Source organism: Carettochelys insculpta, chromosome 10 (assembly GCF_033958435.1).
Source record: "Carettochelys insculpta isolate YL-2023 chromosome 10, ASM3395843v1, whole genome shotgun sequence".
Lineage (NCBI taxonomy): Eukaryota > Metazoa > Chordata > Testudines > Carettochelyidae > Carettochelys > Carettochelys insculpta.
This window is the reverse complement of record NC_134146.1, coordinates 733,425-761,369: the sequence shown is the minus strand read 5'-3', so window position 1 is coordinate 761,369 and position 27,945 is coordinate 733,425. Positions and strand designations below refer to the sequence as shown.

At 55.7% G+C, this 27,945-nt stretch overlaps 2 protein-coding genes across 8 annotated transcripts in view; one reads left to right on the top strand and one right to left on the bottom strand.

Annotated features, from left to right (window-relative positions):
- HDLBP (high density lipoprotein binding protein) overlaps positions 1-6,475 on the top strand; it is an 81,153-nt gene extending 74,678 nt beyond the window's left edge. For all 5 annotated transcript variants that reach the window (XM_075003841.1, XM_075003837.1, XM_075003839.1 and 2 more), the window contains one exon: positions 4,299-6,475. In XM_075003841.1, coding sequence (XP_074859942.1) covers positions 4,299-4,385 — 87 coding nt within the window. In that variant the 3' untranslated portion in view covers positions 4,386-6,475. The remainder of the gene's footprint in view (positions 1-4,298) is intronic.
- A 742-nt stretch (positions 6,476-7,217) lies between these two features.
- Positions 7,218-27,945, bottom strand: part of ANO7 (anoctamin 7) — a 31,828-nt gene continuing 11,100 nt past the window's right edge. For 2 of the 3 annotated variants that reach the window (XM_075004136.1, XM_075004135.1), the window contains 22 exons: positions 26,808-26,883; positions 26,068-26,231; positions 24,204-24,311; positions 23,662-23,798; positions 22,972-23,029; positions 20,589-20,699; positions 20,090-20,255; positions 18,711-18,801; positions 18,243-18,339; positions 17,734-17,877; positions 17,510-17,647; positions 17,210-17,308; positions 17,013-17,115; positions 15,785-15,896; positions 14,091-14,145; positions 13,116-13,213; positions 11,176-11,327; positions 10,051-10,256; positions 9,165-9,307; positions 8,416-8,506; positions 7,974-8,093; positions 7,218-7,451 (listed from right to left, as the gene is read on the bottom strand). In XM_075004136.1, the coding sequence (XP_074860237.1) occupies positions 7,290-7,451; positions 7,974-8,093; positions 8,416-8,506; positions 9,165-9,307; positions 10,051-10,256; positions 11,176-11,327; positions 13,116-13,213; positions 14,091-14,145; positions 15,785-15,896; positions 17,013-17,115; positions 17,210-17,308; positions 17,510-17,647; positions 17,734-17,877; positions 18,243-18,339; positions 18,711-18,801; positions 20,090-20,255; positions 20,589-20,699; positions 22,972-23,029; positions 23,662-23,798; positions 24,204-24,311; positions 26,068-26,231; positions 26,808-26,883 (2,631 nt within the window). In that variant the 3' untranslated portion in view covers positions 7,218-7,289. Of the gene's footprint in view, positions 7,452-7,973; positions 8,094-8,415; positions 8,507-9,164; positions 9,308-9,396; positions 9,510-10,050; positions 10,257-11,175; positions 11,328-13,115; positions 13,214-14,090; positions 14,146-15,784; positions 15,897-17,012; positions 17,116-17,209; positions 17,309-17,509; positions 17,648-17,733; positions 17,878-18,242; positions 18,340-18,710; positions 18,802-20,089; positions 20,256-20,588; positions 20,700-22,971; positions 23,030-23,661; positions 23,799-24,203; positions 24,312-26,067; positions 26,232-26,807; positions 26,884-27,945 lie in introns of those variants that run through there. The other variant, XM_075004137.1, reaches the window with a different exon arrangement.

The window sequence follows — 27,945 nt, the reverse complement described above, 5'->3', positions numbered from 1 at the left end:
GCTGGTCAGCACCTTCCCCTGGCCCCGCAAGTGGGTAGCAGGTTTTCCCAGCACCGATGGTCTGTTCTTTGTTTGTGGTGGCTTGCAGTACTTCGTGAGTTAGAGCTCCCCCACGGACTCTGCCCCAGGGCTAGCCAGTCTCGAGTGTAGTTCAGCCTGTGATAGGCATATGCCTGTTAGCAGTTCTCCTGGCTGCTCCATGAAGTGCTTGGGAGATTGCTATGCAAAGAACAAATGTTGAATTTGCAAGCATTTCTGACTCAGAGCTCGGAAAGAGTGGACATTCATTTAAGGCCTTCTTATAGAGACTGCACTTTGTCCAGCGTCGGAGCCTTCCTACTGCGACTCTGCCTAGCACCTCATGTTGGTGAGGAGAGCTTCGCTTGGCACCACTCTCCCTTCCCTAGTGCTGAAGAAGCACTTGGAAAAGGGAGGCTCACCAACACCCCTTTGGGCCATTTGTCTACTCCGGAGCCCCAGGGGGATCTCTCTCCAGCTGGATCACAAGCCTCACAGGAATCAACCTCCAACTCCTGGGAGCAGTAGGGGACTCAGGCACCTAGTTGTGCCCTCAACATCAGTGGCCCCCATGGTTAGGGACCAGATCCCCTTTCCAGTGCCACGCATGTCATAAGAGGCAGCTAAGGCTCCCCAGTCTAAGGGCAAGCCAGCCATGAAGACCACCTCAGAGGGCAACAGAACACTATCCCTCCCTGGAGAAGAAGCAGCGTTCCCCGACTCTGCGCCCTAGTCCCTTGGCTCTGCAACCTCGGTTTCTAGTCGAGTGGCCCAGGTCACTGGCATCACAGTCCCGATCTCCACTGGTGCGGCTTGCCTGCACAGAGGCAAGAATCATCCTCTCACCAGCCTATGCCTCAGCTTGAGTTTTGCCAGTTCAGGATCACTCACCTGCATGGCAGCTGTCTCCATGTCCCCTGCTCCAGCCCTCTGAGATGCACTGATTGCCTTACTCAGGGCACCATTCTCCCCTGCCTGGGGTCAGCTGCTAGCCACTAGCATCTATGGCCCCGCTTTGGTCATGGGTCAGGGACTCATTTGCATTGGAGTGGGACTTTAGCCCCACTCTGCTGCAGCAGCCACAAACCTTGTGAGCATTGGGAGTTGTCTCTGCTCCTGTGGCAAGTAGGGCTGGTGACCAGCCCAGTGGCTGTGTGGGAACATGTGGGCCACGATGGTGATGCCAGTGCCCTTCTCACACCGTTCGTTCTTTCCTTGCTGCGTCAGAGAAGCAACCTTCTGCAGCAGCAGCACCAGGCTTGTCCCCAGGGCAGACTCCCATGCTGGGGTAAAGGAACAGGAGCTGCTCCAAGGGGGCCACCCCTCTGGGGAACAGTGCCGTGCACCTTCCACCAGTGGTGCGATCATGGTCCTTGTTGCCAGACTAGGAAGTAGCAGGGCCTTGCGCGCCGTGCCACACAATGACTTTAGGGGGCATCAAGGTAGAAGGGTGGCTTCAAAGCTGGGTGTGTAAGGGGACAACTTGTCTGACATTTTAACCGTGGCAGTCCCATCACGGATCATGCTGCCACTACCTGTGTGGATTTTAAAGATTGTTAAGGCCCTGTGGCAAACACCCTCATTTGTCCTTCCCAAGTGGGCAGAAAAATCTTCTTGTCCCTGTTAAAGGGCTTGAATGCAGGCTGGAACTCTCATCTGGCATGGTTTTAGTTAGCTGGATGACCACTTATCATGGGTGTGTCCAAGTTTCCCATGGTCCCATAAAGTTTTGTTTACAGCCACCAGTCCTGGCTGTGTGCTCTGTGTGGGTGTTCAGCTATAACTTACCCCTAAATGTCTTCCAAGAGCTCAGTAAACAGTGGAAGCATTGGTAATGTTAACAGAAAATATTGGCCTCCCGTAGTCTGGCAAATTCTCATCTGGTACAGGTCCAGCCCTGAGGGTGCTGGCTGAGAGAGGTTCAACTTGTATTTGTATGCCCACCCATTCCCAGGGGTCTAGTCACATGAGGTCAGCGAAAGGGATGGGGAAGGGCAGGTGAGTTGCACACCGAAAAACAAGGATGCCAGGAGGCGGGAGCTTTCTTGGAAGAATTTTCTTTATTCTGCGGCCAGCTCTCATTCCACACAATCGAACCACCAGGCTTTGTTGGGGAGGTGGAGTTCCACAGGTTACTATTCTCTCAGGGGGTTCAGAGACTCAACCTTGTGACCTGGGCCAGGAGTCTGCCACCGTCCTGTAGAAGGGTACCACGGAGGAGAGGGGGTCTCCAGATGGCCTGGAATGTGGCTGATTTGGCAGCCAGGGTTGCAACCTTGGCCATAGTGATGAGTTGCAGTTTCTGGTTTCAGTTGTTGGGCCTGTCCCAGGAGACGCAGTCCTCCATCAGAACCTTCCCACTGAGGGAAGTGGCCTCTCTTAGGCACAAACAAATGTGAGGCTGCATGGACTTCAGGATTCTCAAGCTGCTCTCCACTCACTGGGCCTGCATATGCTGCAGATGAGGAAGAAGCAGTTCCCACCACCCTGCCTCCTTGGCCATGGCCTCCTTGGCAGGGCTTTAAGAGAAGAGATGGGGTTCAGTAGTCTCCAGCTGCCCACCTTCTCTTCACCTGCTCTGCCTGGCACCACAAGCCTTCGGTCTGAGGGTGCACTTGAGGATGTTGCTGCAGTCCACTCTCAGGTTCCATCTTCTTGTTCCTTCCTCAGCCGTCTGCCTCACGCCAATCCCTTTCCAGTCAGGCTGGTTACGAGTGACCCCAGAGCACTGAGCGCTCATATCTGTGGGTTACACCTTGCAGCTTTCATGGTGGCAGTAACATTAGCCTGTAGGGCCTCTGAGATAAGGTGCCTAACTCAGAGCCACTTTACATGGCATTTGACAAGATCCAGCAGCTTTTCTGCCCAGAGCAGCTCATGTCATATGAGCCAGGGCATACTTGCTTACCAGTCTTTTTCCCAGAACCTTGGAAGTCAGATGAGCGTGGGTTACGCTCTGTGGCCCCTGCTTCTTTGCAGAGGTCACACTGAGACGTGCTGTATGTCCGTGCAGCTCTTTGTTGGGGTGCCAGATGGGATGAGGGGCCACACTTGTTGCCACCCAGAGCACTTCATCCTTGATCACCACCTGTGTGCTCAGCTTTGCTGAGAACAGGGGAAAGTGCCGCCACCAGCAGTGCTACAAGCCACATGACTGAACTCAAGTCCACCTTGCAGGATACTCTGAGTTCCATGGACTGAAATCAACACAAGCCAGCACTTGAAGGAGGAAGAGTTACGGAAGGGAGGTCCTCGTGTCCAGTCCATTTCCCACCTACTTTCCCTTTTGTGGGAGTCTCTGGCAGGAAGGAAGTGAGGGGGCACAGGGCCAGCAATGTGCCTTGTACCTGGGCATGAGCAAAGCAGTCCAGGGGGGAGCCACAGCTGACCTTGCACATACCATGAAGGCAACAACTGACAGCTGTGCACACCCAAAATGGAAGGGACAGGTGCGCCACCTCGCTCAGAACAGCAGTTACTTAAGGTAGGTTATTGGTCTCCTGCTCTCAGTGGATTTCTAGGCCTGTCCTGCTCATTCTCCCTGGTCCCCTGCTGAGCTGGCCCACTCCAAAAATGCAGCGTACTCCCATCCCAGGGCCTGGCGTATGAAGTCCCAGCTTTCTGCTGCTGCAGTCACACTTCTCCTTCTAGGAACAGGAAGAATCCTCTTATTGAGGCTGTGAAATGAGCAGTGAGTCTGTTTGAATGTTCCCTCGAAGTTTCTGCAGCCACACTGGCAGGCTGGGCTGTCTTCTGTTTCTGGGGCATCTAGTCAGGAACTCTTGAGTTCTAAAGTAACCGAAATACCTTGGTGTGGGCCACTTCCTCAGGTGTGCTGAGGATTGGCAGGTCTCCGTTCTAAAGCCAGCCTGGGGTGGCAAGAAGCTCCAGCCCACCCAGTCTCTCTCCTGCCACTGCCCAGTTAGGTGGAGAACAGAGGACAGTTTGCCCACTCTTTCCTCATCGGTGCCACACTCTCTCTCTCTCTCTCTCTGCTGCAGAATGTGCCCCCCTCCCTATTCTGAATGGATTTAATTAAGGTCACAAAGGCTCATGAGCTGTCTTCATACCTTATCTGCTCCCCTCATGGGCTGTACTGTCCTTGTCCTCTAACGCAGTGGCCTTGCGGTAGTCATCCTTCCCGCTCCTCGCTCTCTGCATGTCTTCGTACTGTGTTTACACATGTAATTTCTTGAATGCTGCAGCTGTTGGTGAGCTGCTTGAGTGTTTAGAACTGCAGCCAACCTGTATTATGTGGATCATTCTGTTATTTGTTCCAGGCCCCTGACATGAGCAGTTCTGAAGACTTCCCCAGCTTTGGGGCTCAGGTGGCCCCCAAGACTCTTCCTTGGGGCCCCAAGCGATAATGACGTGGAAGCAGAAACATCTCCTCCAGCCAGCTGACCTGACACTAACCTGCCACAGATACTTCGTTTGAATTCTTAACCAGCGGCTGGACCACAATTGAATTGCCCTGTGAGGTCTCCTAATAGTGTTTGGAGTGCTAGAACCTGTTCTATTTGTCACTGGGTCTAGGACTTACTATATGTGGATGGTCATCCTCCCAGGTCCCAGCTTTCCACTCTTGACTCAGCTGCAGCTTTTTATTTCCAACATTGTCATAAGTGAGTCAAATCTGCTAAGCTTCACAACTGCTGCAGTGGTGATGTGACTGGATCCTTTTGAGTATGTCTTGCCATGCACTCCAACCCTCATTAGGAGACCTCCTTTACTGTGGCTAGGAATCAACTTCCTGTCTCGTGACCTCAGGAAATAAATTTCCTTGACTTTCTAAAAAGCCAAAACGTTTGCCCTTTTTCCTTTTGTTTATCCCAGGCTTTACCTGACTAGTGTAGAGTGCAATCAGCTTTTCCTTGGAACTGCCAAAAATCCATCAAGCAGCGAGAGTGGATGTGGGGAGTGAGTTACAAGATTTTTAGAAACTGCTTTTAAAGGAACAATACAATAGTTTCTTTTATAGAAGCAACACCACTGGCAGGGACCAGCTGTGACCCAAGAGATCCCCTGCTCAAACAGAGGCCCTGGAGTGATATGGGCACTGAGCATGCCCATGTGGAGCTGAGCCTAGGTGCTCACATGCAGACTTAGTGAGTCTTCCACCATGTGAGAGTGAAAACAGCTACATCCCCGTGTTTCCCCTTTTTCTCCTACCACCCCTGAAGCTGCTCAGAGCCAGGATGCACCAGTATTAGGGGGTGCAACAGCCTTTAGGTCAGCCCAAGTCACCAGGGATGGGACCTGCCATGCTGAAGCCACAAACTTTCTCCCTCCTGCTGACCCTTTGTGGTTGGAGACCAGGGGTAGGAAATGTCGCTGTTCGCTATTGCCTTCTTTCTACCTCAAAGACTAGTCGGGCATGGCCCCACAGGCGCATTGGCCCTGCTGCCCACCTGCTCTTCTAGGGGTGGGGACTGGAGCTGAATTCTCTGCACAGGAGGAGGGGATCTGAAGAGCACCAATCAACATGTGTAGCTCTTGGCCACCCCCACCCAGGAGGAAACCGAGGGGGTTATGGTACCACAGGTTGTACGTTGGCCCTGTGCTGTTCTGAAGTATGCACAGGAGCAGAACAAACCAGGGCAAGCTCTGGGGCGTCCCATGCTTTGTACTGCAGCAGCTTGGCACCTGAGCACTGCTCTAGCTTGAGCAAAGGAGATGTCTCACGTGAGCTGCTCTTTCAGCCACAAAGTGAGGGCAGGAGGTGGTGGGGAGGTGCTTCAGCTCTGGTGCAGCTAATGCCCCTGTGTCTTCCTAATAAAGGCTGACTGGCCAAGGTCCTTCGGGTGGAAGGCTGGCCCCAGTGCTCTTGCTGGTCCCAGCACTGCGCCTTAGAACAGCTGACCTACCTTCTCTCCCCAGTTCCCTCTGCTGTTGTCCTTGTCAGGGTAGAAGCTGGACCCCGAACCATTCTGCTGCTTGCAGGGGAGAATTGCTGTCCACTGAAGCAGCCAGGGCCCTCCAAAGGCAGGGGTGACTAACTAGGGCAATCTCCCTCCACCCAGCAGAGGTCTAGAGGGGCATAACCCAAAGGAGGGTAGTGCCCAAGTCCCTCAGTTCCAGCTAAAGGTTCTGAAAAGGGCTTGACCCCCTCCCCCACCTCAGGGGGGGAAGGGAGGTCCCTTGAGGTGGTCAAGCCTGTCTCCCCACCATCAGTTGTATCTCTTGGCTTGAGTTAAATTCAGGGCCCCTACTTGCTAAAGGTCGTGAGGTGATTGTACCTAGTACTGTCTCCTGCTGCCCCTCAATCTGTAGCAAATGCTCTGGTATGTGCTCCATTTCCTTTATTTTCAATGTCTTCCATAGTGTATGTTTCCATGGCAGTGATCCCTTGGCCTTAACTTTGGAATTTGGAGACTATATGCAAACATGTAAAAAAAGCTCATGAGTATGGATGACACTGGAATTTTATAAATTCTAAAATAAAAACCTGAAACAGCTCAGACTGTCTTATTTCTCCGCCCGTGCTTTAGGAAACCTGTGCTGCTCCATGGACAGCAGCACTGGGCCTAGCCTGCTGGGGGCTCTTTCAAAGCTGTGATCCCATGGTGTGAGCTGTTTCCTGTATGGATTTACTAGCTGTTGAGCAGGGTGTGTGGTCTAATCGGAATGCAGACCCTTACAGAACAGGGCCAGCACTCAGGGCTACCCTCACACAGCCAGGCCTGTGCCCAGGCTCATCCCTGCTTTTTCAGCTCAAGCTCCTTCTGGTCTGAGCCCTGCTCCTATCTGACACCATGCTGTGGCTGTTAGACTTCCCCTGAGCCCTGCTGCAGCTGTGCATGGCTGCTTCCGACAGCCCAGGAGTCAAGGGACAAACAGCTTAGCAGCACTCCAGCAGGAGAGACTTCTTCCAACCCCAGATGTGCCAGGCTCTTCCCTGTGTCTAACATAACTTTAATCTGCAGTGCTTTTGGGCTGTAGCTGGTATTCAGGGAGTCAGGCCTGTCACGATCCTGTTTAATTGGAGTACTTCATTTAGTCATGCAGTTACCTTTACCAACTCTGAAAACTCATGCATTCATTCCCTTGTGAGGTGTCTGACCACACCAGATCAGGGCTCATTTCCAGGACAGAACATGTACCCATCCCACCAGCCCAGGCAAGGAGAGCACTGGCCTGGCCTGGCCCAGCCCCGCCCCATGGCCAAGCTCATTGTTTCACTCACACCCACATAGGCACAGTTACATTTATTGGGCTTTAAAAGGGGATTCAACAGCAATTCATGGGCATGCTGCTTCACACTCAAAATGCTAAGGAGGAATTTGGGGACTTGGATCTAATGTGTGTGTAGAGGGGACAGTCCGTAGGTGCATCGGGTCCTGATTTTCATGCACCTCCTCCACCTCCCAGTCTTGGGAGGCTGTTTCCATGGCACTGGAGGTGGCTCTGACTTCCTCTCTCTCAAAGAGAGCCTTTGATTAGTGGATCAAAAGAAGAAAAGACAATTAGTACCCACAACTTTTGAGCATTTGAATGCTATCCTGCGCAGTGACCTTAGGAACCAGCTATGCTTAACAAAGGAAGGCATGATTTATGTACCCCACAAAGCCTTGAATTTTAAAACCCAGGAGGCAGAACTGCCAGACAAGCTTGTCTAGGAACTGCAGCCACAGCCACTACATGTGGGGCACAGGTGAAATGAGTGGAGAGTATTGATGACCTGGGACAAGGGGATGATGAGTAGGGAGCACCCAACTGCTAAGAATGTCCAAAGACCAGAAAGTATGGGGGGGTGTACTAATGTAGTGTATTTCATCCATTTGTCTGGCCACATTCTAGGGGTGGGCCATATGTATGCCCACAGGAAAGAGTCCAAAGAATTATTTCAGAGAGTCTGTCCAGAAGCATCTGGGGGTTCCTAGGTGGGCTGCCACTCAGCTACTGACTTGGTTGCTGTAGAACAAGTCTCTGCTGTAGAGGAGCCTGAGATTTACCTTGTTCTCAGCCAGTGCCTGCTTGGCCAGATAACGTTCCCGCTTCACCTTGATCTCAAGTGCCTCTGGAATGTCAGGCACCAGCAGGTCTATGACACGAGCAATGAAGAAAACTACATGCTGGAAATGGGAAGAAAAGAGTACTGTATTGTCAGCCAGCTGATTCTTTTCTAAGCAAGACCAAGTGAGTAGTGCCTGGCCCATGCAGAGTGGAGTTCTCAGCCAAGCAATGGGAGTGCTCCAGGGACTGGGACAGGCCCAATAATGACTTGAACCAAGCAGTACACCCCAGAGAGCACACGGTCTGCAACCCCCAGGGATGTCTGTCTGGCCAGAAAGAGGCAGTGCTGGACAGTATGTGCCCTCAGCAACAGGGGTAGTAGAAGGAACTTGGACCTTTGGGGGGGGGGGCAGGGCTTTGAGGACAATGAGAGGGCCATACCTCAAACACTATAACAAAGGCCAGGCGGATTGCTAGAAGGGTCCAGTAGGTGAGTGAGTACCTGCCCCTCTCATCGCGGTAGGCACGGTACCTGGGGATGAAAAGATGATATCACAGCTGGGAAAGAGGAGCTCTCTAGTGCACATCCTCAGGGCAGCCACAGGGATTCTCACTCCTGTGACGGTGCTGTCTGTGACTGCATCCACGTTACAGTCACTCCTCTGGATTAATAACAGTTGGGCATTTGGGTAAGCCAGGGCTTGGGCTGCTTCTCCAGGAGAGAGCGTGTGTCCATCCCTCCAGCACTTGGCAAGCAGCAGTGAGTTAGAACAGCCCGAGAAGAAGTGGGTCAATTAAAAAACCCACATTTGAGTTCTCACAAGAGGGGTTTACAAGGTGCACATGACCCAGAAGCCCCCTGTACGGGGGGTGCAGCTCCGCAAGGGAGGCCAATGCAGCTGCAAATTGGGTGTGTTTGGAATGGTCTCTCTTTTGTCCCCCTAATGAACAATTTGGGGCACCCATGGCCCCCTGTCTCTGGACGGGGCAGCAGTCTGCACACTCGGTGGAAGTACTTCAGCACCATCTCCCTTAGACTCAGTAGAAGTGAAGCATGTGCCTGCCCCAGCCCTTGTCCTCCCGCTCCCAGCCACAGGGCCGGGGCCTCCTGGGGGAGGAAAGCCCAGAGGCTGCCAGTGAAAGGGAGCTTTGGCCTGCAACTGCTCAGGCAGCCGAGCTGGGAGTCCGACCTGCATGTGCCGTTGTGCTGTGAGGCAAAGGTCTCTGGTGCATACGCCAGGGTGAAGTTAACATAGCCCTGCAGGTCACCAGTGCGAGTGTACTGATAATACAGCCGGGGCAGGAAGTCCGATGTGAAGGCAATCAGGAAGGCCTGAAATACAGAGGAAAAAGCGCAAGCATTACCTCCAGGTTCCTACCAGGCCAGAGGTCCAAGCCCCTTTTCAGCAGACCCACTAGCACCTCAGGCGAGTGGTGGTGTTCTGAAGAGTCGTCCATGCAGCTCTTGTGCGTTGGCTGGCCCACCGTGTGCTGTGCCTCGCTTCCAGGGCACCAGTCCCCCACCTCTGCACTTCCTGCTGAGGCAAGGCCCCGGTGGAAGTCAGGATTGAGGACTGCTGGCCTTGCAGGGCCTGTCCTGCTTCCTGCTGGCAATGTAAGGCTGCAGGCTTAGATTCTTCACATGCTGGGGGACACTCAGCACTGCAGAGCTGAAAACTATTCCCCTGCTGCAGCTCTGAGGACCCAGCTTGCACCGACAGGCCCAGGCATTGCTGCTCCAAAAGGGGAGCACCTTGTCAAGGGGCCAGAGAACCAGCAGGCCTGAGCTGCCACAGGCCTTGAACCAGAGCATGGGTCTGTCCCATGCCATGGCAGCTCAGCGTGCATTAAATGGCATGTTCAGCCTTGCAGCTACCATGTGGGATTGCAGCACCAGTCCAGTCCTGGCTTTCAGTCCCTGTCCCCAATTCTAGCACGCTCAGCGGCTGCCCTCAGACGCCAAACAAGACTATATTCAACATCTCGCTATCGGTAAGTGCCAGTAGTGTGGTCAGCTCAGTCTGAACGCTGGGTCACGGCTGTCCTCCCTCTCCCTCCCGGCCCACGGCTACTCACGTTACTGATGACAGCCAAGTGCGTGATGACCTCCAGGATGTAAAACCAGATGCCAATGCCCTGGGCCCGCTCGGCCACAGGCCGCCGGTACTCACAGACAAACTTCTGGGCATCCAGGCGGATCTCGGCCCAGTTATTGAGCAAGGCGAATAGGGGTGCCAGAGGGCAAGCCGCCACGAAGATGGTGATGAAGCCAAATTGCAGGACTGTTGTGCAGAGGGAAAAACTTCTCAGAGCCCAGTCACCATGTGCACGTGGTGCTGATGGGAGTGGGGGGAGTGCTGGTCCACACAGAGCACAGCCACTCCACGCCCCTGTGCTGAGTGCGGCTGGTTCTTGTGCCCCATCCCCTCCCGGTCTCCCAAGGACAAGAACAGGAAGGCCCTGGGGAATACGTTGCAATCCACCATATTTGTGCAGGGAGGGCCCTGTGCTGTACTGGCCAGGCTCTCCTGTCATCAACACAGCTAGCTCTGGCTGCACCAGGCTTCTGCTGGCACAGCTCTGCCCATGGTCCATCAACCATCAGCCCAGGTACCTGACTGACCCAGGAGCATCCCCAGGGCAGTTCATGTGGACTCCCTGCAGGGCCTGCTTCCATAAGGGAGCAGGGAGGGGAGAGGAGGCTGCAGCCAGAGGAGGCTGGGCTGGAGCCTGGGGTAGCTCCCAGCTTGAGGGGGCAACACCCTGTGGGATGTTCTGCATCTCAAGCCAGAGTCAGGAGGGTGCTTTGGCAGGGTGATGGGGAGCAGTGGAACCTGCTGCATAAGCCGATTTCCTCTGGGGTTATGCACTGCTCTGATTCCACCTGCGGCAGGCAGAGCTGCCTCTCAGGGTCTGTTTCACAAGGCCGACACCCCTGAGGGAGGCTTTCCTTAGGCCACTGACAGCAGCCCCAGAGCTCAGCCAATTTCACGCTCAAGCGAAGGTGCTGGAGGACGTGCTGCATTGCCATGGGTGAGCAGCAGGCAGCAGGCAGCTCAGCAAGTGCTGGAGGAATGTCTCTGCCCTTCAGCCCCTTCCCCTGGGGCTCTGCAGTGAGCGCGGGGCCCACCCTGGCCAGGAGGCTGTGCACGTGGCTCCCTCCCACGCACCGAGGTGGCAGACTCAATGGCTGGTTCCTACCCATTTCCAGGTACTCGTCAAACAGCCCCTCACAGCCCAGCAGCTCGTAGTTGCTCTCCCAGGGTGCCTGCTGCACCAGCCCTGCTTGGGGCTCCTTGTTCCTTCTCGCTCTCGAGCGAAGCCTGTACTTCTGCCACCAGCCTTTCAGCTTCCTGGGGGAGCAGAGACCAGACCCATCAGGGCAGGGCCACGCCCCAGCAGCACTGACACGGCCACTGGCTCGCTCGCTGGCCTGATGGACGGCACAGGAAGCCAGGCTATGGCTTGCCATCTAGGCCTGGGAACCACCCCCCCGCACACTGTTACCAGCGGCCTGAGCCAGCCACAATCCCTTTGCTCTGCTGTGAGGAGCTGGGCCAGACTCTCAAGCCCAGGGTGGTTTAAATCCCCACTGAAATACTGCTCTGCTGCAGTCAGCAGCTAGGAGCTGCTGCCAGCAATGCCTTTGCTTTGGGAATGACAGGGGACAAATGGAGAGTCCTGCCTGGGCTGTGTGGACATTACTCCAGAGGAGGCCCACGAGAAGTCCTCCCAGCTCCAGCATCCCTGACCATAAGGCTGCCTCTGTCAGGAGTCCGTGCCGAGAATCCCTGGGCCGAAGGAAGGAAGAGCGGGGGCAGGAGGAAGCCAGCGGCTTTGCAATGCACACGGCGAACAGGCTGAAAGACCTGCTGCAAAGCAGCTTTTTGTTTTGTTCTGACTCACCCACGTGGGCTGTGGGTCCCATCCCCTCACTATCTGTTGTAGCAACACCACCTCCCTACACCAGTGGCCACAACCTGCCTGGCCCCTCTTCCTTCCTTCGTGGCAGGAGAGGGCCGCGATCACAAGCCCTGGTCCAGTCTAAGCAGGAGCCCCTAGGTCAAACCACAGCCCAGTCAAGCTCCTCGGGACAGGCACTGCAACCTCCTGCCACGCAGAGAGGGACAGACATGTGGGAGCCTTCATGCTGACTCAGCCCCTTTCTCCTGGCCAGCTCTGCCCCTGCCCCTGCCCAGACGGCTCCACTTGTCTCCCCAGCCTGTTGGCGCAATGGTCTGCCAAGGCAAGGCTATGTGGGGATGTCACACCCACCGCTAGCCCGACTGACAAAATACCCTCCAATAAAGTTTCCTTTACCTTGTCACGCTGGGTCCTCTCAGGACAGGGGCTCCTAAATGGCCTCATATTACACTCTTTTAATGTAATTCAGAGGGAATGCGAGGCTGTCACTTCCTGCTTCTTGGCTAAGGGTTGGTGCTCATTCAATAGGGCTGATGACAAAAGCCTTACTTTGGCTATGGGGAAAGGCCTTTGTTGTTTTCGCTTTATGGGCCTCACTTTGCTGTTGCTGAGCTGTATGGGCTGGGTCTGTGTCTTTGTTTCTGTCTTGCGAGGTGTAACTCAAGCGTGGGGTAAGACGGGGCTGAGAATGGTTTTGCAGCACACTAGGGTTGGCTAGACAGTGATTTAGTAAAATATTTCAGTGAGTGGTTAAAGTATGGTAAGACAGGACTCAATATTCACTCTGTAACCCAAAGGCTGTTCTTTGGGCCCAACTCCAGACACAGCCAAACCTCAGAGCTGCCAGCCCAGGGCACCCTGCCCGACACACTGTGCAGAAACTGGGGTCCCCCAGTGGGAGCTGAGCCTGAGCAACCATTAGGAAACGCCCATCCACCTGGGGCGTGGGGCACTGTGCGTGCAGCCTGAGCATTGTAAACAAACCGAGGGGAAGTCGGGCAGTGCTGTACACAGCGCTCTCATGGGAAGAGACACCCCTGAACACGCAGCACTAGGGTTACATCCCGAGCCCGCAGCAGGGTACGAGTGAGGGAGGGTTACGCTCTGGGCCCTGGGACCTGTCTGAATAACAACCGTGTGCCGGCAGTACTGGGAACCAGAGGAGCTCTGCCCTCCCCTGCGGAGCTGAGCTCCCAGCCTGCGCTCTCACTACTTACGGGATGACGATTTCTTGCACGTTGTTAATGACTTGTTTGCCCACCATGATGACCAGCAGCTCTTGGGCGAGTTCGATGAGGCAGCCACCAGCCCCACACTGCATGGGAAGGACAGAGGTACATCAGCCGTGCTGCACTTTCCCAGGGAAGGAGCCAGGATCTGGACTCTCCCAAGCTCAGGAGGGTGCGGGCAGAGGGTCCCTCCACTTCTCACCTACCCAGGAGAAGGCACTCTGAGTCACGCACGCCACTCTAGCAGAGCACAGCAGCCAACGCGCTGCAGCCCCCAGCCGCAGGGTCACTGCCTGCTGTGTGCAGCCAGAGGAGCCCAGGACGGGGCAGCCTGCATCATTGAGCTATTCCCAGCCCTGACTCTCGTCCCTGGGGCCGAATGGTGGGTGGTGCGTGCCAGGAACAAGCGGCTCAGCCGCTGCCACTAGGCTGAGCAGTGGGGCCCTGTGGGGCAGGGTCTGACCACCCCACTTCTCGTTAGTGCTGGGGGGGGCATCAGAAAGGGGGACTCCCCATCCATGCCCCTGTGCCTCCCCAGGGTACTTGCAGCACTTCCTCCTGGCATGGAGCTGCTCCTGTGAGAGGCCCCAGTGGCAGGGAGCAATCTCTGGGCAAGGACCAAACCAGGAGCCTGCTCCAGTGGCACTGAAGCTGGCCAGGACTTTCTTCCTCTGCTGGCCAGGACTGTTTTGAGTGCTGCAGAGCCTTGGCTGCGCCCAGAACGGTACAGGGCCTGGGGCCGTTTCCTGCTGCCCCAGCAAAGGGTCCCCGTTCTGTCCGGCCGGTTACCGCACAGTCCCTCACCCCAGGCCCACCTCCTCCCAACCCTGTGCTCTAAGCCTCTGCCTGCCAGGGCCTGCAGCTGGACACTCAGCACCTGCCCTGTTTTGTTCACTCCCTGCACCACTAGCCTGACCCCACAGGGCCCTTCTTATGGTCTCAGGCCTTATAGCTGGTACTCACGTCCTCATTGCGAATCCCAAGTAAGGTCTGGTAGTGCCCTGGGTAGCCCACAAACCTGGGAAAGCCAGGGGGGCAAGAGAGAAGTAAATCCACAGCTGACCCCTTCGCTCCCCCGCCAGCTCTCACTCTGCATGAGGCTACTCGGGGCACGGCACCGTACTGCACTCTGCAGGTCCCTGTCCCACACCCTGACCCCCTAGACATTGGAAGCCTGGGGATGCCACCCTGGCAGCTCTGCTCAATTGAACCGAGCAAGGCCAAAACTACTTCCTCACCTTCTCCCTCACCCACACGTGAAACCAGCACCGAGGCTGCTCTGCCAGGCGGCCAGCCTGGAGTTACACTGCCCCTCCCATGGGCGGCCAGCCCAGACTGCCAGGGACAGGCTGTGAACACGCCATGGGCCCTGATCTTCCCAGCAGAGGGTGAGGAGGGACCCTGCCTTCCAAGCCTGCTCCAAGTGAGGTCACCCAAGGCTGCCCCAGACCTGCCCACGTTAATTTCACCCTTTCACATCTGAGGCATCTGATGCCAAACGTCAGCCCACAGCAAAGGGGGACACTGACTGTAGTTACCCCCCACTCTCCCCTGCTGACCCCTCTGCTGCACACCCCCACTTCCCCGGGCTGGGAAGCAGCATGGGCCTGGACCAAGCACAGACTGGGACGCGGGCACCCTGGGCACCGTCGGTCGCTGCCCACTCGGGTGACCTGGGCAGATCACGGCATGCGCGTGTGCCTGGCTCATCTCCAGCCATTGCTTTTTCCAGCAGAATGCGCCTCCAGGCTGGGCCACGCTGCGTGTGCAGCGCAACGGAGCTCTGATCTTAGCAGAGGTCCCTATAGGCACTAATGGCAGTTGGGGCTCTGCAAGACTCTACTAGGGTTTAAAAAAGAGCTCGATAAATTTTTGCAGGTTAGGTCCATAAATGGCTATTAGCCAGGGGTAACGTATGGTGCCCCAGCCTTCAGTACAAGGGCAGGAGATAAATCACTTGATCATTGCCTTCTGCTCTCCTTCTCCGGGGCACCCGGCATTGGCCACTGTCGGCAGACGGGATACTGGGCTGGATGGACCTTTGGTCTGACCCAGTATGGCCATTCTTATGTTCTTATGTTAAGAGGGGCCATCAGATGCTGATACCAGCAGCCTCCCCTGCACCCACAGCCAGCTCTGCAATGCAGAGACAGCCTGGCTTCCCTTCAGAATCTCAGCTGTGCACGCAGCAAGCCCTTCCTCTCACCAGCAGGGAGCAGAATTGCCCAAGGAGTCTCGGCTCTGTGCTTGCCAAACTCAGCTGCCCTAACCTCACGGGGCTCTGAGCTGGCTGTGCGCAGTGGGGCTCTGACACGGGAAGGGCAGCGTAACTCTGCACTGTGCACTGCAGGCCTGGACAGTACAGGGCTGCCTTACAGAGGGACGCGGCCACCGGGGTGGCTTCTAGTAGCTCTTTCCCAGGTTAGGATTGTGCCTGGACCCCCCTGCTGTCCCCGCACATGCAGCTCACCATCCCACATGGCAGCAGTACTGCAGCTTCCCTGCTGCACTCCCAGGGTACCACTGGGACGGCACATCCCCCGGACCCAGAGCTGCTTACATTTTGGCCACCTGCAGCGCGATTCCCAGAAGAGGCCATGCCCAGTGCGGGGCGATGGGCAGGGAAGAGCGAGCTGCCCTCCCAGGCAATGCCTTACCTGCCCTTGAAGAACGCAATGTAGATGGGAGAAGAGTAGAAATTGACGAACTGGAAGACGAACACTTTGAAGGTGAAAGCATCGTCGTACTTTGTCTGAGTCCGGTGCATCTCTGCAGCAGAGCAACACACAGACAGCATCAGCCCTGCTCTGCAGCGTTAGTCAAGGAGACTAGCGGCACTTTCTCCTGGCACCCAGTAACCATGGCAACAGCATCCATAACGGGAACCTGGAGAGCGGGGTGGTGTTTGGGAGGCTTTTTCATTCGAGCTTTAAGATGCCTGTCACGGGTTTCACAGCGGTTACATTACTTGGCGGGGCCATGCAGAACACCACTGTGAGAGACAGGGTGGGATCCACTTCCTCTTGCACACAAGGCTATGACCCTGCCTCTTGCACCTAGGGAGAATCTCTGCCAGCAGTCAGAAGTGGGGGCTGTAGCTCACACCCTTGTACAGTTCTGGTTCGTCCCAGCAGAGAGCAATAACTTTGCACATCTGAACTAGGTACTAGTACATTCGTCAGAGCTTTCTCTGTTTTTAAAAAGGCCAGTACAGATCTTATCCTCTAATACTATTCCTAGAGCTTGCCAAGAACGGCTGTATAGTTCTGCAATTAACAATAACATTTTCATTTCATTTCAGTTTGCAGTTTTGGGCAGAAACTATACAGCACCTGTCACTAAAGTTTGTTTTATTAAATGAATTAAAACCAAAGCTGTGAGGATTTTCCCCACACAGTTTTAAAAAAACCCAAACAGAAAATTTCAATCAAAATGAAGACAATCAAAAAGATTGTCAAAAAACATAGCCCTCTGATTATGTCCAATGCCTCGCTTCATACAGCCGGCTTTCCCCAGGCATTTCTGTGGACTTGCAGAATGCCACTGGGCACCCGACTGCAGACCTCCGCAACTGCAACATTTGATGTTTTGCCCAAGAGGTAAATTCCTTGTGTCACACTATCTCCAGAGACCTGCCCTCATTCCTTGCATTAGTACTGCTCTGGGCTCTTCCTCCTTCTCTGATCCTTGTCCTTCTGCCTCTTCCCTTCGGCCCTCGGTCCAGTTTCTTTTCGCAGCCCCTGTTTAGTGGCGTAAGAATCCAGCCACATCAAGTCTCCCATGTGCAGTGGGTCTGACTCACCCCCAGTACGATGGCACTGTTTCCCACAGATTCAGTGCCAGCGTGTCTCGTCAGGAGTTGAAGCCCCCCACAAATTCACTTACCCCACTTGGTGAGGAAATGGGCCACCCCAATGTAAATTTTGGAAAGGATGAGGATGAAGATTAGGTTCACCACTGAGCCCGTGAGGCTGGCAATACGAGATGCCTAGAAAAGAGGTGAGCAGAGGGAATGAGCCAGAACTTCCCCAGTAATGTGTTCACGCCCATTAAAGCCCAGGGCAGAGCTGGTTGCATCTTACCGATGCCACAAAGAGGAAGTTCCCAGATCTGGACACAAGGATGCTGATAATTGCCCGGTACAGGATAACAGAGATCAGGAACATCACCACCACGGCAATCTGCAATCACAAGCCAGCAGGCATCAACTCACCCTCGGGAAGGGCAGCAAGAGCTGGGAGTGCTCTGATCCATGTGGACACTAGCAGCCATGGAAGAGCCGTGCCGGCAGTAAGATGCAGCGAGCGTGCAGAGAGGAGGCAGCCGTGCCCAGAGCTGGAGCCTCCATGAAAGCGCTCTGGAGCCAGGCATGGGGCCCTTACCATCATGATGATGACCATGGAGCCAGCCATGACCCGGTTTGCACGGTTCCGCTTGGGAAAGTATGGCTCCTCTACTCCAGTAATTGGGTTCTCCATGGTCGTGGGCGCTGTGGCAGCAAACTGTGGTCGTGGCCGCTCCTAGGACAGAGGGAAAGGGCATTGCCTTGATTCAGCTTTGCTGGGTGTTGGGAATTCAGCTGCGGAATGGAGGGGCAGGCCCCTACCTCAATGTCCTCGAAGTCAGAACAGTCCCAGTGATGCGCCAGGCTGGCGTTCTTCCGCTTCCAGTACTCCAGAAATGTCACTGCCCACAGGGACATGAAGATGCTGAAGAAGATGGTCCCCCCATGGTCAAAGAGGCGACCTGCCTAGGGAGCAAAGCTGGGCCAGTGAGAGGAAAGTTCGGGGCAGGCAGAAGGGAAGGGCTGCTAGTGAGAGTCTGAGTGGACTCCTGGTGCTGTCCCCTCTCGCCAGGTGCACATCCCGAGACATCCCTTGTGTCAGTAAGAGGAAAGGGCGGTGGGTAAATTCCAGCCCATTATGCTTGTGCAAACAGCGGGCTTATCATCCGTCCCAGTGCACAAACACAGCATCTCCCGGGACAGAGGAGGGGCAGGACAGCTGTGTGCACACAGGCACTTGAGGAAGCACCACCGACCAGGGTGACTGCAGGAAACCATCTTTTCCTGGCCCTGCCATCCAGAAATTAACCCCTTGGAGCCACAGCCCTCACCTTGAACATGCTGCAGATGCTGGAGAGCTGCCAGTACGGGCACTCCTTGCACAGCGGGCACATCAGGTACTGACCCTCACTCGCACAGATCTCCTGCCTGCAGCGAGTGAAGGCGGAGCGGGAAGAAATCAGGACCACGGTCTGTTCTCTGCTCTCAGCCACCCTCTCCCACCTCAAGGCCTCACTGCTCTCACTGATGCAGGACCAAGTAGGACCTCTGGAGAGCCCGTGACCATTGCTGCACCAGTGGGTTCTGGGGAGTCCCCCCATAGGTCCCAGGTGAGAGTGTGGTACTAGGGGCTGAAGCTGGAATGCCCACATGGCAGCACAGAGCACTGGCCCATTGCTGCCTGGCCGCACCTGGCACAGAAACCTTCCCAGCCTTCCCAGGACCTTCACATGCCGCCCTCCCGGGTGGAAACAGCCAGCGGGCGAGGGCAGGGGGCAGGGAGAGAGGCTGGCACTTACGCAGGTATGTCGCTCAGCATCAGAAAGATGCCTGCTATGAAAACCAGGGTTCCCACGGCTGCCGCAGGCAGGAGCCACCCTGTGTAGAACCCTGGCGAGAGGGAAGAGAACAGCAAGAAGTGGGAATCTCATTGCAAGCACCGGACCTAGAGCTGACCTGCCCCCTCATCTCAGCTGCTGCGCCCCCGGGCCAGAGCCCCACACTCCAGTGAAACCCGCTGAGGAGGGAGGCTTGCATGCCAGCAGCTGAAGGAGGAGTCCCCTGCTAGCCACTGAAAAGGAGCATTCCCACCGTGCTCTGCACCAGGCTCTCCAGGGACACTTTGGGCGTGGGGCACCTCCAGTTCAGGTGTGGGTACAGGGAGGTTAAGGGTTATCCCACCGTGGGAGTGACTCAAGAGCCTCTTGCTGCTGGGTCGTCACCCTGGGATGTGGCCTCCAGGGAAGGGCTGGGTATCAGCCCAGGGCAGGGCTTTCCCAGTGGCTCAGTGCAATTCCCACTGCCACTCAGGGCTGTCTGCTCCGCAGAGTAGAACTTGCCCAGCACTGAGTGAGAATGGGAATCCCACCTGCATCTCTAATGCACAGAGACAAGGATCTAGACCAATCGAACCTGGAGGCAGGGTAGAGTCTGCTGCACTTGCTGACATGACAGCGCTTATGTCCTGCGACCATAAAGCCAGTCCCCCACGAGGTGCAGAAGCCCTCTCTTGGCAGGAGAGGCTTGACTCCCGGCTCCTGTTCTCTGGCTGTGAGCTCCGCATTTCTGTCTAAGGAGACTGGCTGAGACCCTTGACCTGGTTCATGTGTTACCATCGTGGTCTCAATAGGCCAAGTGGCTGTGTGGGGCGCACACAGAGGCAAAGACAGCCTCATCTGTCTGTTTCTCCCCCTTCCAGCCTATTTGTAATCAGTTGTGTTCCTGTCTCTCTCACTTCTTGTGTTCCTTCCTGCCTGCTTCGCTAGGACACCTTCTCCCTCCTCCCCTCAGCCAGAGGGCACTGGGTTGGGTTTGGGGCTTGCTTTTAGATCTCATCTGTGGCTGGGATCCCAGTGGGGTCCCATCAAGGACAATGTCTGCCCAGCCTGGCCCGTCCCCTTTGTGCAGTGTGGCCACAGCTGGCAGTATCATTCACTGTGCCAGCTTTTGGCGAGACAGGACAGTCTGCTCTCCGGTCCAGTGAGGCACCAGTTTCTCTTCCAGTGGGCGCAAGGAACACACAGTGAGCACAGCTCAGGAGCTTCTCAGAGGCAGAGGTGCAGACTAGAAGCGAAATGGTGGGGGAGGCAGGAGAGCCGCGGCTGCACACTGACAGGTCAGGCTGGGCACAGGGCTGAAGGCACATCAGGGGGAGGGCTCCAAAGAGCGTGGTACTCACCCAGCCAGGCAAAGTAGAGAGCAATCTTCTCTCCGAAGTACCTGCGGATGTGATCCAGAGGCTGGTATCTGTTCCATTTCCCCCACCTAGCCCAGTACTGGAAGAGGACTTGGCGCTCTGTCAGGCTGTCAGGGGCCAGCCCGATGGCAGGTACTGCAAAGAGACCCTGCAGCAGAGGAAAGAAGCTGGTGAAAGCGGTGCCGCTGCCCGAGCCGAGCTGAGCCGAGCAGATCAGAGCAGCTGGCTGGGCTGGGGAGGGGAACCTGACAAGAGCCCCCTCCCCTCCCACCATGTCCCCCCAGCTGTGCTCCCCACGTGCCTGTCACCTCTGCATTCCCACAGGAAAGCTGAATAAGGAGCTTTCGGAACAGCATGGCCCCTGCTGGGTAGAGGCCGCCCAAATGCTCTGCCTTGACCTGGGCTCCCTGCTGCCCGAGCCGGAGAGCCGGTGTGTGTGAACAGCCTGGCTGAGGCAGCAGAGACCTGGCCCCTGACTTACCTCGTGCAAGGGGAATGCGGCTGCAAAGACACCCTCGCTCAGCAGCCGATCCACCCCAACCTGCCCCTGCTTCGGGTGGCCGTACGGTGTTGTGGCCAGAATCTCGTACAGCTGGGGAAAGCAAAGAGACGGTATCGAATCACTGTTGCACTGACACCATGCTCTGCCCTGCGCCTCAGAGGGTCTCAGGCAGCACCACCACCTTCCAGAGGGAAAGGGAGAACCTGGGCCGCAAGCGACTAAAGCGGCCACAAGAACTCCGGTACAAGAGGTTTTTGCCACTACTTCCAAGTCTGACACTCCTGGGCCTTGTAACTTCCCTTCCACAGACACTGAAACCTGACCAACCAGGAGAGCGGGGTTGGTTGTTAGCCAGACAGGCTAGACTTTGCCTGTGTTAAAATGTATTTGACTCCAATTGCCAATGAACACTTGGGAGAAAAGTTGTCTTTATTAAAAATTCAGCCCACCCCACTGCCAGTGAATGAGCAGAACCCTTACACTGCACCCCTTCTGACTCCTCAAAAAGCCCAAGCCCAGAGAAGACCAGACTTAACCTCCTTGACATTTCTGTTGCTAACAAACAAGGAAAAGAACTTTGTTTGAAACTCATCTTTCTGGATTTTACACATTACAAAGCAGCAGTGATGGGCGAGAGTTATTGTTTAAAAAACACCTGCAGTTTTCCTCTCAGCCTAACGTCACACAAAGGAAGCCAGGAAATGGAGAGGGGAAACTGTTTTCTTACTTCACCATTTTCTCTTCTTTAAAATAAGTGTCCCACTTGTTCTGGTCTACAGCCAGTTTTCCATTACCAAGGCAATATCACACCAGCGCAGTTGTCATGATCAGGAACAAACTCACACCACATGTCTTGGTGTCCTCACAAACACAATGTTAATTTGCTAGAGGCTGTGTTTGCATCAGTTCTGACCTGCATTTTGCAAAGTATTCTTTTGACAGATTCTGGTCCATGAGCGGACTCTGTGACTGCCCCGGGGGAATTCATCACCCAGGCGGGGAGTGGGAGGGGTGCTGACTTTCCTCACTGGAGGTCGTTTTTTGGCACCAGGCTGCATGGTTGCTTGGCATCCTGCCCAAAGGGCTGGAGCTGTCTGGATCTTTATAAATAGCAGAACATTGTGGATCATTAGTGGGCTTGGCAGAATCTGGATAATATTGCTGTATTTAAGAAGATTTTATCAGTTTCAACGTTCAGAGTTACAAATTTTTTAAATGTTAATTTACATGTTTACTGTGCCAGGACATAACGGGGGGTCAGACAATTCTTTAATGGCAGCGGATGTTGTGATACACAAAGTTAAAAGTTCTATAACCACTAAAATCAAATAGACAGCATCACGTCAGACTACACAGAATAAATACCCTTGAATCACACACTAATACGTTCTACAGCAGCATTTTTCTTACTCTATCTGTGAATTTCATTTATCAATGGAAATATTTTTTCGGCAGTTTGCACTGGATGGTAAAATTCATGTTTGCTGATAAAAAACCTAATTCTTCCACCTAACCATTAGTTATTGCCTCACACCTTGGCAGGACACAACCAGCACCTTGAGTAACTAAGGCCTGCAGCTGACCAAGGCAGGATGGTCCAGTGCTTAGGGAAACAGTCTAGGGCTTATGAGACATAGTCCTGCTCCACTACAGACCGAGTGCACGAGCCTGGTGAGTCACCTAGCCCCACGGTTCCTCAGTTCCCACCTGTGAATGGGGATAACAGCTCAGCCCTCATACTTTTAAAGGTGGTGAGGTGCTCAGAGACAATGAAGAGGGGGCTCTGGAAGTACCCAAAACAGCTGGTTGGTTCCCACTGCCTTGCCTCTTACGTACTGCAGCCCTTCACACGTGAGCAAGGTAGGCTCACCATGCTGCCAGCTGGGCAGCACAGCAGACAGCTGAGCTAGCCACATTTCACATGCTCTCTGCAGAGGAGCAAGTCACCCTCTTCCTTTAGATTTAGACTGATCAGCATCTGGAGATGTGCCTAGTGCCTAAGCCAAGCCTCCTCTCTGCTCAAAGGTCAGCCTCCCAACAGGCCACGAGACCTGCACCCCAATCTAAGCCCATGCCTGCCTGGAAGCCCTACACCCTCCAGGCTCAAATGGGGTCTGCTCCATGACCCCCAGCTCCGCTCCTAGCCCAACCCCAAGCTTGCCAGGGACCCAAGCTTGCTGCACCCAAACCTTCCCCCTCTTTGGCCTGGGTCAGAACACTCGAGCCCTTCCAAGCTGGGCTGACTAAAAAGCAACTGAGCCAAAAGCCAAGGAGGGAGGGCAGAGCCCAGCCCAGCCCCAGCCCCAGCCCCAGCCCACTGGGACCTCCCGCTCTCCAAGAGACCCACAGGCTGGCTACTCACTATGCGGTGCCGCTGCGTGCTGCTGAAGAAGGTATCTTGCTCATTGCTGCCAAGGAACCTGCAATCACAACAGAGCAGCGATGGGAACATGCTCCCCAGGACAAGACATCCTGCTGCTTCTCCCTGAGCCCAAAGCCATCCGCTTTCCCCCAGGGACAGCCCTGCGCCTCCCCCAGCCAGCCCAGGATGCCACCTCCCTGCCCTGACAGCCCAGCTGCAAAGAGCCATCAGCTCAGCGGGCTGCGTACCAGGGCCACTGGCCCAGACACGCCTCTCTCAGCAGCCTGGCTCTGCCGACCCTCAGGCCCCTGCACTTATACATGCACATGGCTCCTCCTCCCGGGAGGTGCAGGTGCCAGGCTGCGTGGGCCCATTTTTACCCCTTTCCTGCTGGGATGGCTACGGCGATGCCCATGGGCGCTCAGGGACAGACGCCGACCTGCTCCCCGCCCTGAAAAGCTGCGATCCAGGCAGACAAGGTGCGCAGGTGGAAAGGGGCGAGAGGCAGCAGCGCGGGCGAAGGCTCCAGCAGGGAGCGTTACCAATGTCTCTGCAGGCGCCCTACAGGAGGGCGAGTCTCTCCTCGGGGCCGCTGGGAGGGAGCAGGAGGCTCATTTCAGCTGGGAAAGAGGAGAACTGGCCTGCACGTGGCAGCGGGGGGAAGGTATCCCGGGCTCCTAGGGCTCTTACCATGCTAACTTGTTCACCTTGAAGTGACACGTGTAGTAGTCCTGGGGCACGTTGGGAACCTCCTCCTGCAGCAGGTTGGGGACCCCCAGCCTCTTGGCCACCCTGTCAGACCAGTTTGAAGCCTGATTCGGCAGGGCCTGGGCACCAGGAAAGGAAAACGCTCAGCAGTGGCATGCGGCGACCGGGAGCAGGGGTGACGGTGGCCATCGCCCCAGCCACACAGCAAGGTCTGGGAGCGCCAGCAGCTGAGAGAGAGGGGTGGAGAAGCCCTGAAGGCATAAGGGAACGCCTGGGCCTGCACAGGACCCCCACTGCTGAGGTGTGCGAGTGGGGAGACAGGGCACACCCCACCTCCCCTCTTCACTTCGGTCTCCCTATAACCTTCTTCCGGCTCCACCCACAGGGCTGCCCAGCCCCTGCAGCAACACCCCTCGGCCCGGGGAGCAGGGGATGGCCACACCCTGGCGACTGCAAGGGCGGCCGCTCCTGCAGGGGAGTGGGACACCAGCGGGAAGAGGGACACGTCTTGGAAAGACCCTCACCTGCAGGGGGAGCCTCAGCTGGAGATCCTCGGCGTAATAGCACAGCACGTTCCAGGGGGCATTCAGCAGGGCATAGTGCACCACCTTCTTCTCCCCCGGGACTGAGTGCTGGGAGGGGAGAGGGAAAGGCAGCATTAGCACCCTCACGTCTTCAGCCTGGCACTGGGGGGGCTGTTCAGTGGGGTGTAGCAGCATGGCCCCCTTGGAGCAGCAGCTGCTCTGACATTCGCAGCAGTGAGGGACCAGCCAGGCAGAGCTCGCCCCAGCTGGGGAGACCTCTGTCCTGCAAAGCAAGCCCCAGCAGCAAGGCTCCAAGCTGACAGGTCAGTAGTGAAGCTGTTCCTTGGCAGGCTGGAACCTGGGCCCCAGCACCCGGGGTTCAGAGCCTGGGCTCCAGCCAGAGTCAGAACAGCCACACTGAGGGCCAAGTCAATTGACCTGGGCTTGGGCGCTTGCTGCTAGGGGTTTCTTTTGCAGTGCAGTCATGCCCAAGCAGCCCTGCAGAGCTCAGTGACTGCAGAGCAGAGATCACACAGAGCCAGCCAGGCTCCTGTGGGCAGCCACCTCCCCAGACAGTGCCTCTCCCAGCAGGCTAGGCAGCTGGAGACCAGAGCGCTCCCCTCCTGCACCTGCAGGGAGAATCACTAGGTGATGGCAGAGGGTTAGACGCTCTCACCATGGGGTACATGCAGTGTTCCCTGTACGCTGAGCACTCGGGTGACCCCCCAGGAGAGATGCAGGTGCAGCCCAGTGGATTAGCTGAGTGCCCACAGCCACCCGCTGCCGGCACCGTTTCTATTGGCGGTGCACGTCTGCACATGCCTTGGTACACAGACGATTTATTCTACACACTTACCAGAGGGGTCACCGTCCTGACGGTCTGTAGCCGCAAGAACAACGAGAAGCCCTGTGGCGCCTGGCAGACTAACAGACTTATCAGCGCATTAGCTTTCATGGGCAAAGACCTGCTTGGTCAGATGCATGTGTCGAAGTGGGTCTTTGCTAATGCTCGAAAAATCTGTTAGTCTGTAAGGTGCCACAGGACTCTCTGTTGATCCTGCATACAGATGGAAAGAATTAGAGGGAACACTGGGCACGACAAGGTCAATACTATCCCAGTGAAGGACAAGCAGAGGGTTCGCCTGCTCCACAGAGGCTGAAATGCCCACAGCTGCCGGGGCCCAGTCGTTGGGGAGGGACCCACTGTGGAAAAGGGTAAAGTTCTGGTCCCAATTTCCACCCACTTGTGGGTGCTCTGGTGGTGGAGGAAAGGGAAGGGTGACCTGCGTCACAAGCCCCCTCCCCTCTGTTACCCCCAATGACAGCCTGTGGCAGGTGCAGGCAGCTAGGTGAGGCTGGGGTGCTCTAGGGGCCTCCCACCAGCCTCCAGCTAAGGGGAGTGCATGGATGGCATCTCACATGGCAAAAGAAACAGGCCAAACACAGCTCATGCGGCCCAGGGGCCCACACCCACAACTGAGCTCCCACATGCTGCACCATACACAGGGCCTTGTTTCTGCACTGCTAAGTGTGCAACATGCAGGACTCCAGTGGGGAAGAAGGTTCCATTTACCACCACTCACTGGCAGGCTGCCTCTGCTGCTGACAGACAGCTGCGTTTCTGGCCAGCTCCTCAGTCTGTCCAGACAGCTGGCCTTTGGCTTTCCTTTCCCCACCGAGAGGAGCCAAGGTGAACAATAAGCTTCCCTTTCTGGAGGGGGAACCTCCCACTCCTCCAGACGGGCAATACTGGGCAGAGGGGTAAGACCAGGATCCAAGAACAAAACAACTCTACTTCTCAGGACAGGGCAGCCCTGCAGAGCCAGGCAGAAGTCTGCACGGTCACCAGGAAGGACCCAGCTACCTTTTCTATACAGATCCCAGCAGCCTGGAGCTTGTTTAGAAACTTCTTCCGCCAAGTCCTGTGGAAATCAACTCTTCTCGACCGGGGCACCTCACTCTCAGCTCTGGCTTTTCCATTCTGCCCCTCCTGCTCCTGGGGGTCTGCTTCCCATACCAGGACAAAGTCTGGGACAAGAGACATCTTGTGTCCACATCACAGTCAGATGGACACTAAACGCCACCTGGGAGCAAAGCTCTTGGGAACCACCCAGCTCATGCACATTTATTCTTAATCTACTTCTCCGTTCACTTCCACCCACTCATCCATTTGTCACCAGGCCAAATCTTGGGGCAGTAAAGATTAAGAGCAGGGAAGAGCAGGCTGGGATCATAAAAGTAGGAGCACTGCCCTTTATGGGACAGGTAGACTTTGTGTGACTTCAGACATGCTGCCTTACTGCAGCCATGAGGACCAGTGGTCCCAAGACAAACTGGGACCTTCAGTTAGACAGATGGGCCCTAGCAGACTCCGGATGGGGTAAACAGAACTACTGTCGCCAGCAGAACCCATTCAGTTCTGCCCTGGCCACAGGGACTGGCAGACACATCCCAGCCCATAAGTGTGCATGATATGGAGAGCAGAGCTGGGGACTTCACCCCTTCCTGTACAGCTGCCCTTCTCTAAAATAAATGAACAGAAAGGATGTCAACCTCGACCCCAGCTTCCCTGAGCCCAGCAGTTCCCCTGCACCATGTCCTCACCTATCCTGGTGCGCCCATCACTGAAGACATTTGCAGTGCTGTATGTGACAGGGGCTGCCTGGTCTGGCTTGCTCAGCTAGAAGAAAAGCATTTACTCAGCAGAGGCTTGGGCTCACACCTGCTGCACACTGACAGGAAATAGCATGAGGAAGGGAGGGTGCTGCCGGCGTCATGCAGTCCCCACCAGGGTTGTGGAAGTGTACGACCCCCAGCCGTGTGCTACCTTGTGAGGGCAGTCTTGTGCTCTTCTGCACTGCAGTGCCCTGCACCAAGGAGAATCCGAGTTCTGGAGTTTTCCTCTCAAGGGACCAGTCACTGTGCATCCTTTCAAGTCACGGTGCCTTGAGACTGAGGAACCTCACCCCAAAAAAGATAGCACATAATCTCCTGTTCTGGTCATGGCACTGGCCATTCCCCAAAGACAGGATGCTGGGCTAGATGACCATTGGTCTGACCCAGTGTGGCTGCTCTTGTGTTCTTACATTTTGTAGTTCCAATGGCACGTGAGAGAGGGAGTGAGTGGGTTAGTATTATGAATGTTAGATTGTGAAGCAGAGGATTCAGAAGTCAGGAGAGTCCTCCCATCTGGTTCTCGTTTATAATTTAGAACCACTCAACATTTCCTGATGTCAGAGTGATGTGAAAGGGTAACCTTCATGCGGCACCGACATACCTTTTGATATGTAATTATGCAGGTGCAGGGCTGACTCCAGGGCTGCAGTGCAGTTGGTGGTACCTGGGATACGCAGGTACTGCTGGGACTACATCGAAAACAGGAACAGTAGACCCTCGCTTTGTGCAGACTCGACTTATGCACTTTTGTATTAATGCGAGTGGAGTGCAGGGGGGACCCTACTTTTTTGTATCCCGCCTCGCTGCTTACCCCAGCACTGCCGGCTGGTTCAGGGGCTCCTTAGGAGATAGCTCCTGCCTTGCAGCTGCCCAGCACTGCAATGCCAAGGGCGGAGAGGGACAGGCACAGCTGGAGCTACCTGGGTCAAGCCACACTGCAGCTGGAGCTGCTGCCAAACAAGCAGCCTCGGGGCCAAGCCGTACCGCAGCTGCGGCAGGCGGGAGCACCATGGTTGCTCCACATGGCCAGTGGCTGGAGCAGGAGGTGCCCCACCCCACTCGTACC